The 18,725-nt window shown below is 39.8% G+C and overlaps 1 protein-coding gene across 3 annotated transcripts in view; it reads right to left on the bottom strand.

Annotated features, from left to right (window-relative positions):
* Positions 1-18,725, bottom strand: part of ift80 (intraflagellar transport 80 homolog (Chlamydomonas)) — a 203,265-nt gene that overhangs the window by 106,389 nt on the left and 78,151 nt on the right. For all 3 annotated transcript variants that reach the window (XM_067995379.1, XM_067995378.1, XM_067995377.1), the window contains exons 5-6: positions 11,114-11,203; positions 8,579-8,716 (exon numbers count right to left, since the gene is read on the bottom strand). In XM_067995379.1, the coding sequence (XP_067851480.1) occupies positions 8,579-8,716; positions 11,114-11,203 (228 nt within the window). The remainder of the gene's footprint in view (positions 1-8,578; positions 8,717-11,113; positions 11,204-18,725) is intronic.

Raw genomic sequence — 18,725 nt, 5'->3', positions numbered from 1 at the left:
CTCTATTTGCCATAGTTCTGCCTATTCACTTAGTCTGTCTATGTCCCTTTGTAACCTCCTGCTCCCATTTACACAACTTACTATGCTTTCTGGCTTAGTGTCATCTGCAAACTTTGTGTTACAACTCACTCGGTTAGAAATTGGTATATGTTGCTGCGCCTGTTTTTCAGGCGTAAAACGGTGTGAAGCATACCAATTTAGCAGTGGGATGGCCTGCGCCCAAACTGCGCAGGCATTAGTCTCACTGCCAAATTCACGGGACCCATTTTTTTAGGCATTTAGGGCAGACATCTAAAACAGGTGTTAGGCCTCTTGAGTATGTAAATTAGGGACCTAACGCCTGTTAAAGGACTCTTTTCACAAACTGGTCACCTCATGAGCAGGGTAGGCATCAGGCTTGCCTTGCTGAGGAATCTTCAGTGACTCTTGCAGACGCCAACCAAAGGTAAGTTTTAGATTTTATTTCCAATAACGTCTTCCTTTGGGGCCAGGAGGAGCACTCCTTTCATCTCTGGAACACAGGTTCAAACCAAGCCCAAACATGTGGCATGAAAATCAATTCTTTTGGGTGACTCTGCTAAAGGTGAAAAATTAAATCAGTTTAGTTGACCTTTGTAAAATTTGTATTGTACAGTACTAAAGTACAAAACTGTTTTCAATTCATACTAACCGAGCAATCTCACCAATATAAATCAGAAGGTTGAATAGAGTAAGAAATGCACACTAGTTCAGAGGAGGAGATGGTAGCTTCTGATATTTTACAACTGTTACAATTTTTGGATGATTAAAGTTGCTATCTTAAGTTAAGTATTTTTAAAATATTTCCCCTCTTTGTGATGCAAATTTTCAAAGCTCCATTTTAGAGATTTACTTAGTTTGCTGAGAAACAACAATACAACTCATTTGCTAATGTGTGTTGTCCGTGTTGCTCACTCAGATAGTGGGCAGCAATTGGAAAAAAATAATGAATTTGCATCACATAAAGTTTGGTTCCGCGATCCCAGAGGGGAAGACACGCTTAAAGGAAGCACGGTTCAGAGAAAGGGGTACAACATTCGAACGTCAATTCTCTGACCCGTGTTCCCTGCGAGTGCAGCTCCTTGCTGGGAGCAAGGGAATTACAGAATTAGCCATTTATGATCTTTTACCAATTTTCACCTTCTTTGCTTAATTGCTACAACTGCCAAGATAGATATGCAAGGAAGGAAAATAAACATTTTAATAAAGCCTTGTAAAATAGGAAATCAAGCAAACAAACACATGTTGGGGCAGTGCAGGTTAAGTACTGCAACTTATTTACCCATGTTATACTTTACTTGGGAATGACTAATGATGTCATTGAAAGCAAAAATGAAGAATGTTTCATTTCCCATCAAAGTTATCCATAAACTCTGAGACATGACAAGCACAGGATTCATATAAAAATTGCTCTCTAGGAGGGAATTGATACTATCACAATATATGACAATGGTAACTGTATTTTTGATGTTACAATCTTGAACCCCAATAGTCCGAGAAGATCACAATGCATATTTTTTGTTGCCGCTTCTTAAATTGGCAAAAAAGAGGTTGCACATTAAGAAAAAACACAGAATGGTTATTTAGCAATATACTGTACAATGTACAACCTAACTCAAAATATTATTTATCTGTCTATGGTTCGAAGAAATAAATATATCTCTGAGGATCTTCTGTTCGTTATATTATGTTACAATAAGTGTATTAAGGGTTAATGGTTTGGCAAAATTTCTGTGGGTTTCGTGTAGCTGGCATTTTCAGGCAGAATATCCACTGTCAGACAAAGAATCTGGCATGGGTGATGGGTTGTACTCTCAGATGCATGTTTGCCTTGTCTGTGAAGGTAATGATTTAATGGTTTAGAAACTAATGACTCTGCCAGAGGGCCTGGCTGGGCCCCATTGTGTCTGAGGCTGTCATTTATCTATTATCCATGTCTGTGGTGGCTGGGGAATATGACGAGGGGGGTAATGGGAGAAGAGGAGGAGGAGGGAAACCACAAGATTTCATACTGGAAAGATTCCACCCAGGCTATTTCTAAATTTAAAGTTCAGTGAAACAGAAGAGGGTTGTCAATTTTTCCCAAACTCCAACAATTTGTGGACTGAGTCCATAAATGCAGCAACAATAATAGTACCAATGACACTGGTATTTTTCAAATCAGTTTCAGTTTTTTAATTTATCGTACTAAACATCATCCAGAAAAGTAATGTATTTCAAACTTCTGAAAGTTTTTATTTTAAAATGTACAAACATTTAACACATGCAGGAAAAATCCTAATTGTATGATATGAATTTAAACCCTTCCAAAAAAGTAGTGTGGCTCAGTTCTTTAAGAAACATTAATAGTATATTAGTCATAAAAACTGTTGTTATGGCAGCAAAAATAAATTTGGCCTGATACACTTTACAATGAACAGGCAACAACATTGATAAGTTAGTAGAAATCACATTTATAAACAGTCTTGAAACAGTCTTAAATCTAACCCCGAAACCCTGGAGCTCAAATACTCCACTAATGCCTGGGGAGAACATTTGCTGCTACTGCTGACTCAGGCATCTCTTTGTTTCTTTTCAAAGCTGTCCAACAACTCCCCACCTCCTCTCCCCCCACATCTGCTATTTTTCCAACATTTTTTTTCCTGGTCAAATCTTCACTGGCACAATTGACAGATTCTTTCTTTACCAGTTATTACAGTGACTACAGTATTCTGAACACTTTAACAAATATAGTTTTAAATAAAAGTCTTTAAGAAGCTTGCGCAGATCAAATAATGATGAGACATCAATATTCATGCAAAATTACCAGACTAAAGAGCAAAGATTAATATTCTACATACTACCTGTGAATAAAAATTATGAAAGTAGCCACCGAGTCCATCACTCTCCCTGGCCACTGTCTGAGGCTGAACCAGACGCTGAGATGAGCTTCCGACACACACATCCACTCCATCACCAAGACCACCTTCTTCCTCTTCTGTAACATTGCCTGTCTCTGCCCCTGCCTCAGCTCATCAGCTGCTGAAACCCTCATCCATGCCTTTGTTACCTCTAGAGTCGACTATTCCAATGCTCTTCTGGCTAGCCTCCCATCTTCCACCCTCCATAAACTTCAGCTCATCCAAAACTCTGCTCCCATATCCTAACTCGCACCAAGTCCCGTTCACCCATCGACCCTTGGCTCCCGGTCCGGGAGCCTCAATTTTAAAATTCTCATCCTTGTTTTCAAATCCCTCCATGGCCTCTCCCCTCTCTATCTCTGTAACCTCCTCCAGCCCTACAACCCTCAGAGATCTCTGTGCTCCTCCAATTCTTGCCTCTTGTGCATCTGATTTTAATTGCTCCACCATTGGCGGCTGTGCCTTCAGCTGCCTAGGCCCTAAGCTTTGGAATTCCCTCCATGAACCTCTCCGCCTCTCTCTCCTCCATTAACTTGCTCCTTAAAACTTATCTCTTTGACCAAGCTTTGGGTCACCAGTCCTAATATCTCCTTATGTGGTTTAGTGTCAAATTGTGTTTGCTAACGCTCCTGTGAAGCGTCTTGGAACGTTTTACTACGTTAAAAGCGCTATATAAATGCAAGTTGTTGTTGTTGTTGTTGTTGTTGTTGTTGTACCTACCGCTAGTGTACAAGTGTACAAAAAAAACATTGCTCTGCACTTGTTTCAAATTCAGTTGAAATCATACAGCATCAAGGTCTTCCAAAGGACATTTCTAAAAGTGAAGCAAGCCACAAAAATCTTCCTTAAACTGATCTTGCCAACAGTACTGATGCAAAGGATATGTTCTTTGTCTCCTACAATTTCTTGTGAGTTATTCAATTAACAGGATATGGTACTGAGTATATCATGTTGCATTGTGGAATCATGTATTTCTAAAGTTTATAATATTATAAACAACACAATTGTCAGGTTATTTTATGTTCAGAGGAAAATTGTATTCACCTGAATGGCTATGTAATCTTAAATTTTATAACGGGGGATATTTGTCCAATTAATGGTCCCTTTTTAATTGTCATTTGGTTCCATAAAATGATTTATCAGAAGCACACCAGGAAGAGACATCTTAAGTAGAATTTTCCTCTGAAGAAAATCCTGAGCACCAGGATTAGAGCGTTAGATTTAAGACATCAATCTTTATACAAAATTTCCAGATTAAGATCAAAGATTAAGGTGCTCAGGAGCAGAAAGTGAGACAAGAACCTGTTACATTGAGTCCCTGCCCATTTTTTGGCCATCCAATTTTTCACTGTCACTTCTGCCAGATGCTGAAAGTGCTTACCCAATGACCCTGTTATACCATATGTCGTGTTTCATGCCATTATCCCTCAATAACTCCGTACATAACTCATGCCAGCATACAACAGGCATCCATCATTGGAGAGAAGCATTCAAAATTCTTCTATCTTTAACGCAGGAATGTTAAAGCAAAATTGGAGCCGATTTTATTCAAAAGTTGAGGATGCTGCCCTGGTCTTTTAAGCTGCAGAAGACATGGGTTCCCTGAAACAGCAGACATTTTCCACTTCCTCTCCTGCCCCCCACCCCACCCACTCACAGTGATAAACAACCAAGTACAGGTAGGAATACTGAAAATATTTAAATTGAATTGACATCATGAAATTTTCCAGGGTCAGTGCCGAGTCCATTGGGTAGAAATTCTACTCTGCCGCACTGCGGCCAACAATAGCGCTGTGAAGGAAGACCTCAGCCTTTGTGTAGCAGACAGCAGACACTGATCATTTTCAGGACCTTCTCAGCAGCTGTAGTGCAGTATTCCACCTGATCTAACCAGACAGTGGCTGTATGGATACGAAATTGGCTAACGGACGGAAAGCAGAGACTAGTGGTGAACAGTTGTTTTTCAGTCTGGAGGGAAGTATGGAGCAGTGTCCTCCAGGAGTCGGTGCAGGGACCACTGCTCTTTTTGATATATATTAATGACCTGAACTTGGATTTCCAGGGCATAATTTCAAAGTTTGCACAGGACACAAAACTTGGAAATATAGTAAACAGTGAGGAGGATAGTAGCAGACTTCAGGAGGACATGGGCAGACACGTGGCAGATGAAATTTATCAGAGAAGTGTGAAGTGATTCATTTTGGTAGGAAGAATGAGGAGAGGCAATATAAACTAAACGGTACAATTTTAAAGGGGGTGCAGGAACAGTGAGATCTGGGGGTGTATGTACAGGCAGGAATACTGAAAATATTTAAATTGAACTGACATCATGAAATTTGCCTGGGTCAGTGCTGAGTCCATTGGGTAGAAATTCTACGCTGCCGCACTGCGGCCGACAATAGCGCTGTGAAGGAAGACCTCAGCCTTTGTGTGCACAAGTCTTTGAAGTTGGCAGGACAAGTTGAGAAGGCCGTTAAAAAGGCATACGGGATCCTTGGCTTTATAAACAGAGATGGAATACAAAAGCAAGGAAGTTTTGCAAACCTTTATAAAACACTGGTTAGGCCCCAGCTGGAGTATTGTGTCCAATCCTGGGCACCACACTTTACGAAGAACGTCAAGGCCTTAGAAAGTGTGCAGAGGAGATTTACTAGAAAGGTACCAGGGATGTGGGACTTAAGTTACATGGAGAGACTAGAGAAGCTGGGGTTGTTCTCCTTAGAGCAGAGAAGGTTAAGGGGAGATTTAACAGAGGTGTTCAAAATCATGAAGGGTTTTGATAGAGTAAACAAGGAGAAAATGTTTCCAGTGGCAGAAGGGACAATAACCAGAGGACACAGATTTAAGGTAATTGGCAAAAGAACCAAAGGCGGCATAAGGAAAAAAAAATTTATGCAGCCATTGTTAGGATCTGGAATGCACTGCCTGAAAGGGTGGTGGATGCAGATTTAATAATAACCTTCAAAAGGAAATTGAATAAAGGAAGTGGAAAAATTTGCAAGGCTATGGGGAAAGAGCTGGGGAGTGGGACTAATTGGCTAGCTCTTTCAAAGAGCCGGCACAGGTACGATGGACTGACTTGCCTCCTCCTGTACTGTATCATTCTACGATTCTATAGCAGAATTGCTGTTTCAACATAATAATTGTTTATTCCACCAGAATTTGCATAAACTTCCTTGTATCGCCTTTCAACTTCTATTTTAGGGTTCCTCACTAATGTTAAGAGCCAGAAATCCAGAGTATAGCCCTAGACCCCTAGCAGCATGCCTTCCAGTCTGCCTGTATGTTGAAATAGTGCCGGCAGAGTGATCTGTCACAAAATGAAGGCATTGTGGCTGCTGCTGGACTGTTACGCGTTCACTTACATTATTCTATTCTTGTGGCCTGACATGACCATGTATGTTGATGCTGAGCAGTGCAATTGAAGCTAATATGTGCAGCTGCTGGCAGCATCAGGTCTGTATAAAAGGAGTCCTGCACCGTACAATTCAGAAAAAAGTAATGCTAAAGCTGTCACGTGGAAACTGCAAGTCAAACAAAGCAACAAAATTCGAGTTGTCCCAACTTTAAGACTGTGGCCCTGAAATTGCACCAACCATAATCCTGGTAGTAATGTCGGGACCACGCCTGCCAGTGCCCTCAAGCCAAAGCTTCGGCGGGGAGGGGGTGTTGGGGTGGGCACCTCATTTGCATAAAACTAGTAGATGCAACTTGGGCCTGTTATATACTTAAGCATGTGGCAGTTCTCTAAAAGAATTGATGTAACATTATAATAGTGTATGCCTATTATATAAACTAGTCAGCGTTACTGAACAGATCCTTTCGAAGACAAAGTGTGGATTCTTACCATAGAGAAGCACTATTGACATAGTAGTTGTTGCACATCAAATTCAAGAGAACAAATGAGACTCTATGCTGTTATTGTTGACCTCACAAAAGCATTTGATATGATGAGTCATCCAGGATTATGGTGGCTATTGGGCAAGTTTGGCTTCCCAGACCCTTTTATTATGATCATACACCAACTGCATGATGGTAATTGGCAAGTGTGCTGATGGGAAAGTGTCAGAATCTTTTAGTGCCTTCACTGGAGTCCAGGAAGGCTGTGTTAACCTTATCAGACAATTCTATGCAGCTATGCTAGATGAGGCATCAGGCAATTGATGGAAGGGTACAATAGCCTAGTGGTTATGGTACTGGACCACCAATAAATCTAGTAATTTGTGCATTTTGTTGAAAAAACCCAATCGGTTCAGGGAAGGGACCCTACTTGGTCTGGCCTATGTGACTCCAGTCCCACACTATGCGCTTGACTATTAATGGGCAATAAACACTGCCTTGCCAGTGTCACACACATCCTGAGAACATACAAAAATATACAATTTCACAAAGATCAAGAGATCAGATGAAATATTATAACAATGTCCTGAAACAGAACTGGTTCCATCAACCTTGATGGATTGGAAATTGGTGACTGACTGCATGAAGACATACACAGCTGATGAATTGAGGCTGAAGACATGTGAGCAACAGATTCAGGAAGTAGAAGAAAAATGTCAAGAGCAGAAACTACAGTAACAACAACCAGCTGTAACTCAGTGAATGCAAGGGAACTTCATGTGTGAAACATATATAAGGCACTACTGTCTTCTATTAGTCTTTGGAGCCACACACAGACATCATTGATAGCTAAGAAGAACACTTCAGTTCTGTCATTTCAAAAGTTAAGGACTGTCTACCAACCCCTATTGCAATGCCAGAAGAATAATCCAGTCCAGGCCAGTATTACTAAACAATTTTGCAGCACAGGAATTTGTACTTATGAACTCTTATCAAATGATTAAAAAGTATTACAAGTTAATGTACAGTAATTAACATTGTTGTTATACTGCCACTTTTGTGTCAAAGTGGAGCTGTTTCTGGTCCACTGGATCTTCTGGGAATATTTTAAACTTAGTATGGAATCTTTTTAATTTTCGGAAAGAAGCAATGCTGCTGATATTAAAAATAAGCTGCATGGGGAATCAACATCTGCAGATGTATGCAAGCCAATGAGTTCAATGCAAGATACAGCTCACCGCCTAACTCAGGTCTGCTGGCTACATTCTGTACTATAGAGATACCAGTCTCAGATCACTACCTGTAGTGTAATGCATTCTCATCTTCCTTCTTTAAAAAGAATACACAATCACACTGAAAAAGGACAGTTATCTTTAAGAGAAAATAACATTACAGTTATGGTTTGCTTCTCCAATGGGTCACTGAAATTGGCCTCATATTAGGAAGAGAAAAATCAACCTGGGCTCCCCCTCTTTATCATTATCCAGTGACCACTGCTGAAAGTATACACGTGTGGATATTGGATGAGGACAGGATAAGGGTTGGCTGTAACCTGCTAACACTCACTATCAATGCTCAGACATGAAGAATGAAAGGCAAGGTATGGGAGGTAAACCAGCATCTGTGCAACTGTACCCTAGGAAGGAGTAAACGTTTTCACAAGAGTAAGGTAAGGGGAAAATTAGCAGAAAACAGAAAATAAGGACTACAAGCTTTTAGCTTCAAGTATTGCTGAATAGTTACAACGGACACAATATCAGTGGCACTGGTATGAAGTACTTTCTGTTAATAAATATTTATGGACATGATTAATCACCTACCCCGGTTTTATCACATAGGCGAAGGGTGTTGAATGATCCAACAGCAAATAGTTGTCCATCGGGTGCCCAAGCCACAGAAGTTATAGGATAGTCATGTGCCTGGGCACTGTACAACAAACGTCCATAACTGTCCCATACCTTAAAAACCACATTAAAAAAAAAATTCTTTCAAAAGTGTTTTCAGTAAATAAGATAAATAATTTATTTTATTTAATTTTCTATATAATTCAACAGGAAGGAAAGTTCAATTTTAAAGATATTCATCAGATGGACATCAACTTGATTCACACATTGAGCGAGCAAGACCAAAGCACACTGTGCATGCAAGACTACAGCCTGTCTCTTAAACTTCAACATTTGCTGCTACAAAATCTCAATCCCTAGCCCAGAACCGCTTAACAACCAAATTAAAAATCACACCTCTTTAAAAAGCAACATAATCTTACTTGTGGGATAAGATTCAGGTCGTCACAGTCCCACTCCCCAGGCTTTTTCATTCTACCTTTCTTTTTCAGTCAGGAATACAATTCACAGCATAGAAGGAGGCTACTTGGCTCATTATGTCTGTGATTGATCTTCAACTAGCATATCCACTTTAATGTCAGTTCCCTGTCCTTTCCCTACTGTTTTTGCCTCTGTCAGAGATTTTCAGGCAGACAGATGTCAGGCTGAGCAGGGACCCAGAAGCACATGGTCTGAGTCCAGCTGTGTGCATGCTTACTTACTACTCCTCCTGGCCCTCAGACTAACTTTGGAATATTTCATATTGTCTCCTCCAACATGGCAGAGATTAGCAAGACACATGATGGTTTACAACTGACATATGACCATGCCTATATAACCACAATTCCCTTTGTGGTCATTTCTGTGTGCATTTTCGCTGTCACTCTCGACCTGAGCCCATTACTTCCTTCTCCCTTTTTTTTCTTCCTCCCCTTCTCAGACAGCCACACTCCCTTTCACTTCTCCCCTCTCAGGCACTTCAACTCAATCCTGATCCCTATCCCAAACCATCACTTTCCCTCTCTTTTCCTTCTGCTGTCCCAGGTTTGAATGGCCCTCAACCAAGGCCATGGTTACCCTCTGTGCCTCTCGCGGCATTCTCTGTTTGGCCCGTCGAAGCACCTGTCGTTGCCTTCTTAAGAGCAGTAACCCTAACTGCATAATGCTACTCTCTCATCAAACATCCCACCCCTCGTGTACATTTGGGGCTAATCTCGCCAACCTCCTGCACAAATACTCATCCTACCCACTTCTACCCTCCTGGACTCTGTTGGCAGATCAACAATCACCACCTCCTCCGCATTTTCTCCCAGAATGTCCACTCACTTGTAAAAACAGCCCTTGCCATCCACAACTTAATTGTGGATGATCTTACCAACATTCTGGCTTTACCTGAAACTTGGCTCTTGGGTAACAGCACTTTGCTCCTTACCAAAACCTTCCTGTCTAGCTAGACTTTCCATCACTTACATAAACCAAACCACAGTAGTGGCACGGCCCTTATCATTAAATCACACCTTGGTCTTTCCCACTTTCTCCTTTGAATACTTCACCCTTTGCACCCCCCCCCCCACCCCGCCCCCGCCGAGCTCCACTCTGAGCTTTTCCCAAAGATATCCTCCCTTCTTTCTTCCCTTAACCTCTGCACCGTGACTCCTCAATCTCAGTGATTTCAATCTTCATCTCAGCTCCTCGCACTCTCTCTCCTCTGAAATTACTGTCCTCCTGTTTTCTCTAAACTTCTCCCCTATATAAACTTACCCACATTCACATCCCCCCTCTAAGTTGGCATCTTCTGAGGGCTCGATTAATGACAAGGCCATCTTTGACTACTTCCTTGTATCGCTCATCATACACATCCCCAACTTTCTTTCAACTGCATTTCCTTTTGTATCTGCCCTGGAAAAAACTCTTCCCCCATGTCACTTACAACTACACTCTCAAACTCCCAACCGCCTAGTGTTTGGCCCTCCATTTGCCACTATACCTCTACAGCTGTTGATTTCCATAACCACTCCCTCCCCTCCATATTCAATATCCACAAACCCAGCAAAACCTTCACTGTATCCGATCCCTGTTGTTTCCCCTGGTATGCCTCCTATCTTTGCTTCCTTACGTTCAAGGGATGCAAACCTGGTGCACAACTTGCTTAACCATCTACTGTCAGATCTGGCTTGGTCACATCAAGCTCTAATGGGCCTTGCTCTCTTCTGCCAAAACTGTCCACTTCTCTAGAACCATCTTGGAGGGTAAAATAATCCCAAGTTCACTTTTGCCACTACCAACTGCCTCCTTCAACCCCTCTCCCCTCCACCTCTACCTCCAACAATAAGTGCGAGGAGCTCAGAAATTTCTTTTGTCATCAAGATAAATACCATTCATTCAGCTGCTTCCACTTACCCAACAAAACTCCTCCTAGTCCCCATTCTACATCAACTCTGAACCCCCATCTCTCACATTTAATTACCATATTATTATATTTGAACTGTCTTCAAGGGAAGTTCTGGTCAGAGAATTAGCCAGAATACAAACCTTGTATTTACAGTCCTCACCACCGGAAAGGATGAGATCATTCACAGTATTCCAGTCTATCTTCAGAATGACTCCATCATGGGCTTTCCACTTGTGAAGATAAATGCAAGATGAGATGAGGATGTGCACAAATAAGTGTCTTAAGTTTTTAATAAAACAAATGTTAAAAATACTTAAATTATTGTGACAACTCTCAAAGTTGTGGTCATCCAAAGCAGAGAATCCCCAAAGTACAGCCATTTTTGATTATTGCTCAAATTTAAGTGAAGCATGAACAATTATTCTAAATTTTGGTACTCAAAATACTAAAACAGCATAATTTTATAATTTAATCATACTAATAAATTAAAATGGCACAAAAGCAGACTTGTCCCATTTGAATGTGTTAGACATCAGCCAACTATGTCGAAGACTGGGCTTTTCTTGGCATGAAAAGCAAAAGCAATTTATCTACACACATTGTAGCAAATAATGTCTTGCAACATATTCAACGGAGCAGCTGACACAGTTTGTTCTTTGCTAAGACTAATAACTTTAATTGGACTTTAATAGAGAACAGTGTCTGTTTTCAGTCAATTATTGAAGAAATCAATTGAATCTAAATTAACATAGAAAAAAACCCATAAATGATTTATGTAATCAAATCCCCAACTCCCTTACAAGTATTCAATTCAAATTCCAAGCACATCCCCCCAGCCTACGACCCATGATGACTTTGACACGTCCATCAATCTACTCTACAACCATCACACCTCCATCTTTGGCACCCTTGTCCCAAACAGATCTTGGATGATATGCCATCACTACTATCCTCCCTAGTATAATAGCAACCCTTTTGACCTCAAATCCACAGGCCACAAGCTTGAATGAACACGGTGCGCAATATCCTGGTTGTCCACTGCTAGATCTGACTTGACGACCATAAGCTGTACCATTGTTGTCTTTCCATGGCAAATCTATATCCTACTCCAAGATTACCCTAGAGAGTAGGAGCAACTCCAAAGCTTTCAGCTCCACCATCAACCATCTTCATTGCCTTCTTCCTCCACCAATATCTCTTCTTTGCTGTCCACCTCCACGGCAGTGCCGTCTACTGGTTCTTCTCATACCTGTTGCAATTAAGTTGTTACATATCTATCATTGTAGCCTAGGACTCCATTCTTGATCCCCTTCTCTTCATCACCTATATGCTACTCCTCAATTATATCATTTAAGAGCAAGGGCTCATCTTCCATATGTACGCTGCCACCAAGTTTTCTCTGCCTCTTCTAACTGATCCCAAGGCTGCTGCTATAAGATCCATCTATCTGCCTATCCAACATTAAGACCTGGATGAATCATAATTTCCTCCAACTGAATGTTGGAAAAACTGAAGCTATCTTTTTGGCTCCTGCCTGTACGTGGACATGACTACGTCAACCTCCTCAGCTGCCAATTCAGCCTAAGACCGTATTTTTGGAACCTTTGTGTACTGTTCGAAATCAAGCTGAGCTTCTTTTCCCACATCCATTCCAATACTGCTTTCTTTCTCACTACAACGTCACCTATCTCTGCCCTTACATCTCCTCCTCCTAACCCACACCTTTATTCCTCAAATCCTCTCTTAGCCAGCCTTCCCTCCTCTACAATTATGACTCATTTAGGAACACTCACTCACACAAAGCTCCACATTCTGTCCTTGTCCAAGCTCCAGTGGCTCCAAGACCCAATAAGTTCACTTCAAGATCCTTGTCCTCACTTTCAAATCTGTCCACTGCCTTGCCCCACCCTACATCAGTGATCTAATCTAGTTGTACGTCCCCACACCTTCTACTCCTCATTCCTCACCCCCCTCCATTGATGGCCACTTTTCGATCCACTACACAACTGCGCTGTGGATTGTCTTCCCTGAAATACTCCACTTTGGCACCACCCTCCCGACTTTCAAAAAGCTTGTTAAAATCCTCTGCTTCAACTATGAACCTCCAACTTTTCCTCTGCTGGTTTCCATGGTTTTTCTTACAACCTTTACATCACGCGGAGACATTTTTCTGTCGATGATGAGTGTTACAGATATAAAAGTTATTGTTCTATACTCAATGTACTTTAGACAGATGCAAAATGAGTTTAAAAAATTGCAACTGTTACTTTATACTTTAAGTTTAAACTTGTATCAATAACAGAAAATTAAAAATGCTTTACTTAAAATAAGGATGAATACACTGATGCAGTTCTAGTTATTTCAGTCTTACATCATTCTATTAAAATTTGTGTTGAAACACCCATACTATTTCTGTTGCTGTTCTCAAATGTAATATCTCCTACCAGTTGTATTTCTATATAGAATCAATTTCAACAGTTACACCACAACATTCACCAACATCAAAAGTAATACTAGTAAAGTGAGTGATGATGACAAAAATGTTGTTGCACAAAGTTGCCATGTATTTGTACAAGGCAGTCTTCACTCAGAAATGGAGTATCTTAAGCTTTTTAACAATTGTTTTCTCAATTATGTTACTGGGTTATGGTTTTCTTAGATCTTTGAGTTTAACCATTTCAAATTAACAGGTTAACACCTTTTAAAATAGAAAAGTAATTTAGTATAAATACAATAGGTGGTCACTGGCTAATATTCACACAGTGTAATTACAAGGCCTTACTGTGACATCAAAAAGCAATAGAACACAGCAAAATACAGTAAAGGCTCCGGTCCTTTTCTGCATTCACTAAAATAGGCTAAAGCTTCCCCCACATATTACAAAAAATAAATATCAGCAACAATTTTCAGGTTATGATAGTACATTCTTGCCTAAGGTAAGGTAAATAACTGAGTATTTATTTGAAAACACATATGTTTTTGGCTATAGCTTAGCACAATAAATTAAAATATATTTGTTTATTGTATAAATTCATTATCTAATAATACTGTTGAATGACTAATCAACACAAATACAACAAAAATGTTTTAAAGGAGAAACTTTACTGTATTTGAAGGGGATTATTGCAGTTTGAGCTAAATATGATATACTATAAGTGCCATTTTTGCAATACAATGGATGTTTCTGTTATATCACTTTGCATGTTTACAAAATAAAGAAAACTTAATCAACTAAATGTTATCCCTTTAATAATATATAGTTCATATTGATAGATGGGCACCGGCAGCAAGATACTGTGATTAGATTTTGATGGAAATATATTAAGGCGTGTATATATGCAGTCATTTCCTTGAGGCTTGTTTCAAAAGGAGACTAGCATTATTAGATCATAGCACACATCAATCAGTGAAGAAAGAATTTATGCACAGACTTTATTAGCCATCAGGTCAATGGACTTCAGTGCAAACAATGCGAAAGGGGATCAGCCACCGGTATTGCAGCAGATATCTATATTCTCTAGTTATTTGCAGTCAAATTTTGTTTTCCTTTTTAAATGTTAGTATTATAAATATGGCTGAATATTTTGTGTATATTTCAGTATCAGTTATTTGAGTTTACAACTAGAGCTACAGTAATCACTTTTTGCCTACCTTTCTTTTGTGTCTTGAATTAGTAGAAATAAAGAGAAAGAGACCAGGACAAAAAGACTTAAGTGGGGAGAAGGTGGAAGGGAGAACAAAGGTTGGCAGGCAAGTGCAGACAGAGTGTAAATTCAGTTAAACTACACAATACAGCAGTAGTATTTACCCATACAGCATAAGATATGTGAAATGACTCTAATATTTCATGAATGCTAAGAAACATGAGTAAACATTGCTGGCTTTTCATTTATAAAAATAAGTTTACAAGTCTTCATGTATGCAATTTTCCGTGATACATTTATATTGCTTAGTGGCTAACATAGAAGGGAACCCAAAAGTCTTTTATAAACATATAAATAATAAAAGGGTAGTCAAAGGAAGTATGGGACTGATTAGGGACAAAAAAAAGATTTTCTTGTGGAGGTAGAGGGCATGGCTGAAGCACTAAATGAATGTTTCATATCCGTCTTCTCTAGAGAAGAAGATGCTGCCGTTGTAGCAGTAAAGGAGGAGGTAGTAGCGATATTAGATAGGATAAAAATAGATAAAGAGAAGATACTAGAAAGGCTGGCTTTACTCAAAGTAGAAAAGTCACCCAGTCCAGATGGGATGCATCCTAGGTAACTGAGGGAAGTAGGAGTGGAAATTGCGGTGGCTCTGGCCACAATTTTCCAATCCTCCTTCGAAATGGGGATGGTGCCAGAGGACTGGAGGATTGCAAATGTTACACCCTGCTCAAAAGAGGAGAGAGGGATAAACCCGGCAATTACAGGCCAATCAGCCTAACATTGGTGGTGGAGGAGCTTTCAAGAGCAAAATTAATTGGCACTTGGAAAAGTATAGACTAATAAATGAAAATCAGCACAGATTTGTTATAGGAAAATTGTGTTTGACAAAACTTGATTGAGTTCTTTGATGTAACGGAGAGGGTTGATGAGGGTAGTACGGTTGATGTGTATATGGACTTTCAAAAGGCATTTAATAAAGTACCATATAATAGACACATAATAAATTAAAGCTCATGAGATTAAAAGGGCAGTGGCAACGTGGATACAAAATTGGCTAGAGGACAGAAAGCAGAGAGTGGTGATGAACAGTTGCTTTTCAGACTGGAGGGAAGTATACAGTGGTGTTCCCCAGCAGTCAGTATTAGGACCACTGCTCTTTTTGATATATATTAATGACTTGGACTTGGGTATAGAGGGTATAATTTCAAAGTCTGCAGATGACGCGAAACTTGGAAATGTAGTAAGCAATGTGGAGGATAGTAACAGACTTCAGGAGGACATAGACAGACTGGTGTAATGGACAGACACATGGCAGATGAAATTTAACGCAGAGAAGTGTGAAGTGATTCATTTTGATAAGAAGAATGTGCAAAGAAAATATAAACTAAATGGTACAATTTTAAAGGGGGTGCAGGAACATAGAGCCCTGGGGGTGTACAAACACAAGTTCTTTGAAGGTGGCAGGACAAGTTGAGAAGGCTGTTAAAAAGCATATGGGATCCTGGGCTTTATTAATAGAGGCATAGAGTACAAAAGCAAGGAAGTTATGCAAACCTTAATATAAAAAAAAAATTAGGCCACAGCTGGAGTATTGTGTTCAATTCTGGGCACCACACTTTAGGAAGGATGTCAAGGTCTTAGAGAGGGTGCAGAAGAGATTTACTAGAATGGTGCCAGGTCTGAGGGACTTCAGTTATGTGGAGAGACTGGAGAAGTTGGGGTTGTTCTCCTTAGAGCAAAGAAGGCTAAGGGGAGATTTAATAGAGGTGTTCAAAATCATGAAGGGTTTTGATAGAGTAAATAAGGAGAAACTGTTTCCAGTGGCAGAAGGATCAGTAACCAGAGGACACAGATTTAAGGTAATTGGCAAAAGAACCAGAGGCAGCATAAGGAAAAAAAATTATGCAGCGAGCTTTTGTGATCTAGAATGCACTGCCTGAAAGCGTGGTGGATGCAGATTCAATAGTAACTTTCAAAAGGGAATTGGAGGGAAAGGAAGCAAAAAAATTTACAGGGCTATGGGGAAAGAGCAGAGGAATGGGATTAATTGGATAGCTCTTTCAAGAGTCGGCACGGGCACGGTGGACCGAATGGCCTCCTCCGGTGCTGTACCTACAATGATGATGCTAAGAAGGCTTGACTGTACAAAAATTAATTCCCCAAATTCTTGAATATTTGTTACCTAATTATCTAGGTATTAATTAGAATTAGATTGGCTTGTTCTGAGTGGGCAAGCTGAAATATACAGCACTTGACACCAAAGCTATATTCTGTTCCACTATAAACTGTGTTGGAGTGTTGTCCAATTTTGGGACCCATTGTATTAAGTTATAGAGATACAATAAAAGAAAGTAAATAACATATCCCCTTCCCCATTAGATTTTTTTAAATGAATAGCTTCTGTAAAGCAATCAGGGCTTTAAGCTAATAGTGGGGGGGGGGGTTCAGGTAAGGATAATTTTATCAGTCTAAAAAGAAAAAAATCAAGGCTGTAGAGCAGAGTAGCGATTTGGGAAAAAACAAGCCGAATGTGTCAGGAAGGGACAGAGTTTAACAAAGGTAATGGGCATTAGTGGCTAAGGTCACATCAGGGAAAAATAGTAAAAAGTATCTGAATGCATGAAGCATTCCTAACAAGATAGATGAGTTAATGGCACAAATAGAGATAAATGGGTTTGATTTAGTAGCCATTACTTAGACATAGTTGCAGGATGACCAAGGTTGGGAACTAAATATTCCAGGGTACTTGGCTTTTAGAAAAGATAGGCAAAATGGAAAAGGAGGGGGTAGCCCTGATAATAAAGGATGAGATAAAGACAGTAGTGAGAAAGAATCTTAGCTCAGAAAATCAGGATGTAAAATCAGTATGAGCTAAGAAATAACAAGGGGCAGAAAACATTGGTGGGAGTAGTATACAGGCCCCCTAACAGTAGTTATAGTGTTGGACAGAGGATAAATCAGGAGCATGTAACAAGGGTAATGCAATAATCACGGGGGACTTTAATCTTCATATAGACTGGGCAAACCAAATTGGCAAAAGTAGTTTGGAGGACGAGTTCGTGGAATGCATCGAGACAGTTTTCTAGATGAATATGTTGAGGAACCAACGAAGAAAAAGATTATTTTAGATCTAGTATTGTGTAATGAGACATGGTTAATTGGTAATCTTATAATAAAGGATCCTCTGGGGAAGAGTGATCATAATATGATAGAATTTCATATTGAGTTTGAGAGTAATATAGTTAAGTCCCAAACTAGGGTCTTAAATTTAAACAAGGCCAATTATGCAGGTATGAGGGGCAAGTTGGCTAAGGTAGATTGGGAAATTAGATTAAAAGATATGACGGTAGATAAGCAATGGCGAACAATTAAATAAATAATTCATAATTATCAACGAATATACATACCCTTGCGGAATAAAAACTCCACAGGAAAAGTGATCCTAATGTGGCTAACTAGAGAAGTTAAGGATAGTATTAGATTAAAAGAAGAGGCTTACAATGTTGCCAAAAAGAGCAGTAAGCCTGAGGATTGGGAGAGTTATAGAAATCTGCAAAAGATAACCAAGAAATTGATAGAGGGAGAAAATTGAATATGGGATAAACTAGCAAGAAATATAAAAACAGATTGTAAGAACTTCTATAAGTATATAAAAGGGAAGAGATTAGCGAAAGTAAATGTGGGTCCCTTAGAGGCAGAGACAGGAGAAATTATAATGGGGAAAAATGAAATGCAGAGACGTTAAACAAATATTTTATATCTGTCTTCACAGTAGAAAACACAAAAAATAGTGGGGAACCAAGGGTCCAATCAGAGGGTGGAACTTAAAGTAATTAAGATTAGTAAAGAAAAAGTTTTAGAAAAATTAATGGGACTAAAAGCCGACAGATCCCCTGGACCTGATGGCCGACATCCTAGGATTTTAAAAGAGGTGGCTGCAGACATAGTGGATGCATTGGTTTTGATCTTCAAGAATTCCCTAGATTCTAGACAGTCCCTGTGGATTGGAAGGCAGCAAATGTAACCCCACTATTCAAGAAAAGAGGGAGAGAGAAAACAGGGTACGATAGGCCAGTTAGCCTGACATCAGTAGTAGGGAAAA

This window comes from Heptranchias perlo, chromosome 13 (assembly GCF_035084215.1).
Source record: "Heptranchias perlo isolate sHepPer1 chromosome 13, sHepPer1.hap1, whole genome shotgun sequence".
Lineage (NCBI taxonomy): Eukaryota > Metazoa > Chordata > Chondrichthyes > Hexanchiformes > Hexanchidae > Heptranchias > Heptranchias perlo.
Note: the sequence above shows the minus strand (reverse complement) of the source record. Positions and strands in the feature narration are given on the sequence as shown.